At 35.9% G+C, this 8,779-nt stretch overlaps 1 protein-coding gene across 1 annotated transcript; it reads left to right on the top strand.

Annotated features, from left to right (window-relative positions):
* Positions 1 to 2,089: 2,089 nt before the first annotated feature.
* Positions 2,090 to 3,586, top strand: LOC137834075 (uncharacterized). Its single transcript, XM_068642141.1, has one exon. The coding sequence runs from the start codon at positions 2,090 to 2,092 to the stop codon at positions 3,584 to 3,586; it is 1,497 nt and encodes a 498-aa protein (XP_068498242.1).
* Positions 3,587 to 8,779: the final 5,193 nt, after the last annotated feature.

Genomic DNA, 8,779 nt, shown 5'->3' with positions numbered 1-8,779 from the left:
TAATCCAATCCAATTTAAAAGGTTGAGGATGGGGTAACTTTTTTAAGGCTGATTTGTCAACTAATATAGAACTATAACAGTTGCAACAAGAACCACTATCCACAATGATTGAACAATTTTTTTTAGAACTTTGACAAACTTTCACACTAATGCACATATTACTATTACAAAGTTTATTGAGATTTCCTTTGGAGAATTTTTCCAAACGAATGGTAAACAATAAAAAAAGAAATAAAAGTAAACAAATTTACAGGATACCCAATGAATTTTGCATGTAAGGTGTTTGATGAAAGTCCTTTGATGTAGGCTTGTGTTTAGGCTTGCTTTGTGATCAAATGAATGAACTTCTAGTTTAAATTCTCTTTGTGCCTTCTCTCTTCTTTGGTAGAGCTCCATAAAAACAATGTTTAAGGCACCAAAAAGTAGAATTTTGGACCCTTTTCCACAAGAACCAAGTTAAATCCACAACACCAACAATTTGCACCAAAAGGAAGTCAAGAAAGTGAAAACAAGAAAAACTAAAATTTGAAAATGTTAAGCTCAAGAGGAATTAATGAGACAAAGAGAAAAGGAAAGCCAAGAATGACAATAAAAAATTAAAGATAAAATAAAAGGCTAGCACAACAAAATGAACCTAACAATAGCTCTAGAATAGACAAAGAAAACAAAAATCTAGAGTGACCCTGACACTAACTATTCCAAAATTTATAGTAATTTTCCAGAAGGAATTTGGTATTAAATTTTTATGGTAAGATAACAACTCAATATGCAATCAAAATCAATAAATTTGACATAAACCAGATGTGTATATTTTGAGAAACAAATCAGAGAATACAGGGAAAAACGCAAGCCGGATTAGTAGTGTGTAATACACAATTTCAACGCTAATAATGTTATTTGTAAAATTTATTACAAGTTTTGTATCGAGAATGAGTCTCAAATTTTAACCACAATGAGATAACAAAAAAGAAAACTCTAGAAAAAATTTCAGTACCAAATGGTCATGAAATAAAGCGCAACAAATTCCAAACTGAGAGCAATACAATACACTTAATCTCTTTTTTTACGAACACTGAACGACCAAGCTTTTACGATTTAATTCTTTTTCGGTATTTTGTTTTTTGACATGACTTTTTAACTGGATATTGAAAACGTATCAAAACTCACACACACAATTTTTCATGAATTTTTAACGTGAAAAGAAGTCAGAATAAAATTGTGAATCTAGGTCACACAATTTGGAAACCTAAGAATCCAAGGAATTAAAGAACAATACAGCAAGACAACATAATATTTGAATTAGATTCTTAATATTGAACAAATAGCAAGTTAGAGACCTAAATATCATAAAGGGAAAAAGGTTCAAAGGCTTATACAAATGCAAAAAAATTCACAAACACTTGGTGTGCAATCTAAGAAGCAATTGATCAAACACTTTGTAAACTAAGCCGAAAACGAGAATAAATCAACAATTAGACAATGAACGTGACATTAGAAATTACATGCAAGATTCAAAACAAAAATTAACATCTATATGCACACTTTGACTGATTAAAATGAACAATTCAACAAAGAAACACAAATGTAGTTATCCATGGTTCGGCGGGTAGTGGGCTGTCAGACGGTGATAAGATGGAAGAAGCGGAGGAAGCACAGAGGTTTGAGGAGTCACCTATGAGGGTGAGCGGGAGGTCGTTCTCCCTTGAAGGGAAGGTGTTGGGATTGGTGGCGGATTTGGAGTATTGTGAGGAAGTTGGAGGTGAAGGAGGCTCTCCGAAGGGAAGGATGTCGATGTTAGTTGGAGAGAAAGTTAGAAAGCAGCTTACGGTGGTCCAAGTTTTTTTGGTTCATCAATCAGGCAGTGAGTCGAATTCCTTATTTGCTTCTGAAAGTGCAATTGAGAACTGCAATAGAATTTTCTGGGTGAAGACTGATAAGAAAGTGGCTTCCAGTGTTTGGGGAGTAGGGAAAGAAGCAGGGTTTTCGTTCCCAGGCCGAGAATAAATAGTTTTAAATAGTATTTGTTCGCTGTCTAATCAGGGTGGAGTAACTACGAGAAAGATGTGGAAGGAAAGGAGAAAGGTCGTCAATGAAGATAATTAGTCTGAATATTAGAGGGGTAGGAGGTGCCTTAAAAAGGAATTATATAAGGGATCTGATTAACAGGGAACAAGTGGATATGGTGTGTTTACAAGAGACAAAGTGTTCGGAGTTTAGTAGGGAGAAGGTGTGTTTACTTTGGGGAACCAATGAAGTAGAATGGGTGGAAAACAAAGCTTTAAATAACGCAGGGGGTGTGCTTACGATGTGGAGTAACAAGTCGTTCCAGTTATCCAAATTTGTAAATGGGAGAAACTATACTGTGGTAGAAGGGTTTTGGAAGAGAGAAAATGGAGCACATGTAACTATTGTGAATATCTATAGTTCTGGCTCTCTAAGGGAAAAGAAAGAGCTATGGAACGAGGTTGGTGGTTTCAGACAGGGTCAACTCTCAAAGGCGTGGTGTATCATTGGGGATTTTAATTCCATAAGAAGGCAGGAGGAAAGGAAGAGCGTGATGTCGAATTCTAACTATTCTAGAGAAATAAAGGGTTTCAATGACTTTATTGAAAGTTCAAAATTGGTGGACATCCCTTTGGTGGGCAGGAAGTATACATGGTTCAAACCCAACAGTTTGGTAAAAAGCAGAATAGACAGGGTATTAGTTTCAAAAGAATGGTTGGATATTTGGCCTAACAGCCAACAGTTTGTTTTAAGTAGATCGATCTCGGATCATTGTGCAGTTATCCTGAAGGAAGTCTCAGTGGATTGGGGTCCGAAACCTTTTAGGTGTTTGGATGTGTGGCAGAGAGATAACGGATTTAAAGAGTTCGTGAGATCGAGTTGGTCTTCTTACAAGGTGGTAGGAAGAGAAATCTTTGTGTTTAAAGAAAAGTTGAAAAAGTTAAAAGCAGATTTAAAGGTGTGGAACAAGGAAGTCTTCGGTGATGTGAATCAGACTAGTAAGGTAATTCAACAGAGGTTAGATGAATTAGACTTGTATGATGACGAAGACGGGTTAGATGAGTCAGAAAGGGAAGAAAGAAAGTCTCTCTTTGCTAAGCTTTCAGTTTCCAAGTCTAAACAAGAGGCGATTTTATTTCAGAAAGCAAGACAAAGTTGGATTAAGCAGGGGGATCTAAATACAAAATTCTTCCATTCTTCGGTAAAATGGAGGAGGGCAAGGAATCAATTGCACGGGATTTTTGTTAATAACAAATGGAGTGACAATAAGGAGGAGGTGAAGAATAAGGTATGTGAGCTTTTTGAAGAAAGGTTCGCTAGGAATGACGCCTACCAGGCCAGACTGGATAAGGTTGAATTTAATTCCATTTCAGAAGTCGACAATAAGATGCTAATTGGCGATTTTTCGGAAGAAGAGGTGAAAGCAGCGATTTGGGGGTGTGATAGTTCAAAGAGTCCCGACCTTGATGGTTTTAACTTTGGTTTTATAAAATCTTGTTGGGACATCTTAAAGAAGGACGTGGTGTCGGAAGTAAAGGATTTTGCAGGTTACGGCAGTTGGCCAAGAGGTTCGAATGCGTAATTTCTTTATTTGATACCAAAAGTAGAAAATCCTTAACAGCTAGGGGAGTTTAGACCTATTTCATTAGTAGGCTGCTTGTACAAGATCATCTCTAAAGCGCTTTCCTTGCGTTTGAAAAAGGTGATTGGAAAAATTATAAACGCTAGACAATCGACTTTTCTTGAAGGAAGAGGTTTATCGGACAGTGTGCTAGTTGCGAATGAGGTTCTGGAAGAGTACAAGAGAAAAAGGTCGATTATGAGAAGGCTTACGACTCGGTGAATTGGGATTTTCTATATTATATGCTAAGGAGGTTGGGATTCTGCGACCGATGGATTCGGTGGATAAAAGATTGTTTAGAGTTAGCTTCGGTTTCCGTCCTTGTAAATGGGAGCCCAACTAGGGAGTTCTTCCCTAGAAAAGGTCTTCGCCAGGGAGATCCGCTTGCTCTGTTTCTATTCCTCATTGTGGTAGAAAGGTTAGTTGGGGTGATAAGGGTAGCAGAAGAAAAGAAGTGGATTGACAGTTTGGAGGTTGGAAAGGATAAAGTAAAGGTAAATATGTTACAATACGCAGACGATACTTTGTTCTTCTGCGAAGCAAATGCCAAAAGTGTTTTTAACATTAAGGCGATTTTGCAATGTTTTGAGCTCCCCTCCGGGTTAAGGGTAAATTTCGGGAAGAGTAGGATTGGGGGGATGGGGATGGACCAGGTCGTGCTCCAGTGGTTCGCATCTATTCTTAACTGTGATACGATGGGTGTTCCTTTTATCTACTTGGGTATGCTTGTCGGCGGGAGTCATAAAAGAGGCAACTTTTGAAATGGGGTGATTGAGAAAGTACAGGCTAGATTAAGCAAATGGAAGGGAAAATGTTTGACGATGGCTGGGAGGATCTGTCTGATTAAGTCTGTGCTCTCTTCTATCCCTCTATTCTATATGTCATTATTCAAGCTGCCTTCGGGGGTGGCAGGAAAGCTGATTAGGATACAAAGAAATTTCCTCTGGGGGTGGGGTGCAGAAGGAAGGAAGATTGCTTAGGCTTCTTGGAGACTGGTCTGTAAGCCTCGTGAGTTAGGGGAGCTTGGGATTATTGATTTAAAATTGTTCAACTTGGCTTTATTGGGGAAGTGGATTTGGAGGTTGGGTTCGGTTGAGGGCGGCCTTTGGAAGGAGATTCTCCTTTCTAAATACGGAGGGTGGAGAAGTTTGGGAGAGGAAGGAAAAGGTAGGAGGTGCTCTCTTTGGTAGAAAGATTTGAAACAGGTGTGGTCTTCGGAGGGTTGGGGGAGAAATTTCGCAGATGGTTTCAAGTGGAAAACCAGTGACGGGAAGGATATATATTTCTGGAAGGATAGTTGGTTGAATGGCGAGTCGTTGAAGAATTCCTTCCCAAGATTGTTTTCTATTAGTTCTACCAAAGATGCAAAGCTTTCGGAGCATGGTTTTTAGTCGAACGGAGTTTGGGATTAGCAGTTATCTTGGAGAAGACCTTTTTTTGAGTGGGAGAAGCCGATGGCAGATCAGTTGAGCCAGCTTTTGCTTGAGGCTCGGGTTGTCCCAGGAGAGGTGGATGGTTGGATTTGGAAGGAAGGGGGTTTCCAAACTTTTACAGTTAATTCTGCCTACAATTGTGTTAGGAAGGATAAAGAGACGATTTCTTCGCTGATTTTTTGTAAACTGTGGAGGTGCAAAGCAGTACCCTCTGCAGTGCTTATGGCTTGGAGGTTGCTGGAAAACAAGCTCGCTACTAGGGTAAATCTGAGTAGAATAGGGGTACAGGTGGATAGCTCGATGTGTAGTTTGTGTGGGATGGAAGAAGAATCTTGTAGGCATTTGTTCTTCGACTGCAAATTTGCTAGGCGAGTTTGGAGTTTACGTCATAGATGGCTTGGGGTTCTGGTCGTGTTACACATTGAGCCAAAGAGTAACTTTGATCAATTTAGGATGAGCCTTGCTTCAGAGACGGTTAATATTGTGTGGAACACAATTTGGGTCGGGGTGGTTAGCGAATTTTGGAATCACAGGAATAACTTAATTTTCAAAAGAGGAGTGGCGGGTGCGTCTGAAGTTTTCTCTTTGGTACAAGTAAAGGTCTGGTTGTGGGTCTCTTTAAATTTTAGGTCAGCTTTGTTTTCCTTTTCTGACTGGTGTTTAGAACCTTTGGTATGCATGAGGTTATTCTCTTGAGTTTGTAAGATGTAGCAAAGGCAAGGTATGTTTTAGTTAGTTCTGGAGGTTTTAGGTAGGTACGTGTATAAGGGTTGAACCACCCCTGAAGTGGTTCCTATTTATTTAATTTTTATTGCCGATAAAAAAAACAAACAAAGAAACACAAAATTACTACGGAAAACAGTAAGAACAACACAAAAACATGCAATAACATAGAGAAAATAAGATACAAATATTTGGAACTGTTTTGACCAATTAAAATACTATTAAAACCAATCAAAATCTATGGAATGAAGATTAAACGATTTAAAAATGAAATAAAACTATTAAAACAAGGTGAAACTTTGATTTAAACGGTCCAATTGAGTAAAATAGTGATGAACAACACAAACGATAGAAATTGGTTTTAAATGGTAGAAATCAAGTTTAAACTATGGAAATTACAAACTTTGAAATTGAAGAACAATAGAAGAACAAATCAATACAACATGGATCAAGCAAGAAAAAAAATTACCGAATGAACTTAGCTGGAACAAGTTGTAGTAGTCGTGAATCACTTGTGCTCTTATTACCACATGATGCAAGTTGATTCTTGCATGATTTAGTTTAGCTTGCACCATGCGAACTTGTGTGGATTGGCAGTGGAAATGGAATGAAGAAGTGTGCACTGGTTGGAGTTGTGACGGAATGAGGAAAATATGGTGAGGTGCTAAGGTTTAAGGAAGAGGTTAGGTCAACTCCTTTGAGAGCTCCTCACTAGGTTCTATGGAACTCTAGGATAGAAGAGATAGGAAGAAAATGAGTTATTGTTTAGAAAATTCATTCATTAAGCATCCAAATTTGAATACAAATGAGTGTGGATACATATTTATAGGCTAAGGTAGCATGTGGAGTAACCTACCAAACCCTAACTTGCATGGCACGTTATGGTAACGGTTTAGGAAACTCTAATCACTTATTGAGTGTCTTCTAAGAACCCTTACTTTAATTTTCAAGTGGGGGTTTCTAGAATTTCTCTAGGTTATTTCTATTCTATTATAGAAATGGCCCAAAAATACAAGTCCTAACAGAAATCCTATTTTACATTTGTAGAATTTTACAGTCTAAGAGCTATGATATCTTCTGTAAAGCTTAGAAGTTTCCCCTTCTCTTAGCTGTATTCTTGGTGGCTAGAAGAGTGAGGATGGTCCTCCATCACTTAGACTCTTTTTGCAGTGGAAAATGTTAGATTGCCCAATAAACCATGTAATAAGAATAAATTAGTTTGTCTAGCATAATCGTCTAGTTAAACCAACTAATTGATCTTCTAACTAGAAGAATAGAATAAATAACAAAATATGAGTAATAACAAGAGTAAAGAGAGATTAACACAAAAGAGTTTATTCGGATTTACCCAAACCTGGGGTACATCCAACCCCTTAAGCATGTACTTAAGAGCTTCAACTAGCCAACTTTTTACATGAGTATTCTCACCTCTCCAAGTTACAACGAGTATCCTCCCCTTTCTAGGTTACAATGAGTATTCACACCTCTCTAGGTTACACCTTCTTAACCTCCCATTGAGATTAAGAACTCTCAATAGAAATAAAAAAACACTTTTAGATAGAGGACAAAGAAATCTTACATGGTTATAACTTTACAAAGTGAAGAATTACAATGGTTTCAGGCTCAATTCAGAAGACTAAATGCTGTAAAGACTAGACTTTCATTGCAACTCTCAATATTTTTAACAAGATCACAATATATATATATATATATATATATATATATATATATATATTGCCTTAGTTTTTCTTCCCTCCTTCAATCTCCTTATATATGCATTTGGGCACCTGAAATAGTTAAGTTTGGATATTTTAGCTTCTTCATATCTTCATCATTTTCGTGCTAGACGCTTAAAATAAAAAGCCTAGATTTACAATGTTTCAATTTGTTTTTGCTTCAAATTTATTTAAGAAACTAATTCAAAACTATTTTCAATAAAGGTTGGTACAAACAAATCAAAATATAATTAGAGAATAATTTCATTTAAAATAACACATGATAGATAAAGGGTACTTGAGATTTTATAATTAATTGTAGGATTTATAATTAATATTATTTTAGTTATCTATACCTATATATAAAGAAGATTTCTCTTTAAACTATTTGGTAATCGCAATTTTGATGTACACAATTTTTTTCCCATTTTATCCATTTAATATATCTCATTTAAAATTATCAAAATAATCATTTAGTCATTATTCTTCCCATGGAACAATTATTATTCTTGTTACTTGTAACTATTGTAACAGTTTTCAAATTGATTTAAGAAACAGTTTTTTTTATTCCTCTATTCCTCTTTACTTGCTTCTATTAGATCTAATCCTCTCCACTAGGCATAAACATCAATCCTCTTCACACCACTATCTCTAACACTAACATATAATGGATTAATAACTTCTTTTTTTTCTTAAAATTATCATTTTAAATAATGTACCCTACTTCCCACTTTCTTTTCACTTTTCTTTGCTCTTTCATGCAAAAACATATATTTTCTTTTTTCAGTCTAATTCATTCCGCAATTCAAATTTAATATTGTAGTTCTTATTATTTAAGAAAAAAATAAAAATATAAAAAAACTCATCAATTAAATTAAAACTGAAAATAATTAAAAAATAACAATATAAGCAAATTAAACAACTGAAAGCAAAAAATAAAAAAAATAAGCAAATTAAATAAAAAAATAAACAACTGAAAAAATAACTAGAAAGATAAAAAATTTAAATAACTGAAAAGAAAAGAAAACTAGAAAGATAAAACCATGTTTTTGTTCTTTATGATCATTCTTTTCTTCCTAGGAATTCATCCAGCTCTGTATTAAAGTGCTCATCTACAAATGTAGATGGTCCTGCTTCATCTGTTGGATCTACCCCTGAGTAATAGAACTTTTTCCTAGGCCAAGGTACATAAGCTCTAAATTGATCTGGAAGCATATAGGGGTTAACTTGCCCTGAATTTCGTACTTTTGGATCCTCACACTCACTCAAACTTGTTGTATATT

Source organism: Phaseolus vulgaris, chromosome 5 (assembly GCF_000499845.2).
Source record: "Phaseolus vulgaris cultivar G19833 chromosome 5, P. vulgaris v2.0, whole genome shotgun sequence".
NCBI lineage: Eukaryota > Viridiplantae > Streptophyta > Magnoliopsida > Fabales > Fabaceae > Phaseolus > Phaseolus vulgaris.
The sequence above is the reverse complement of the archived record's forward strand: the minus strand, read 5'-3'. Positions and strand labels throughout refer to the sequence as shown.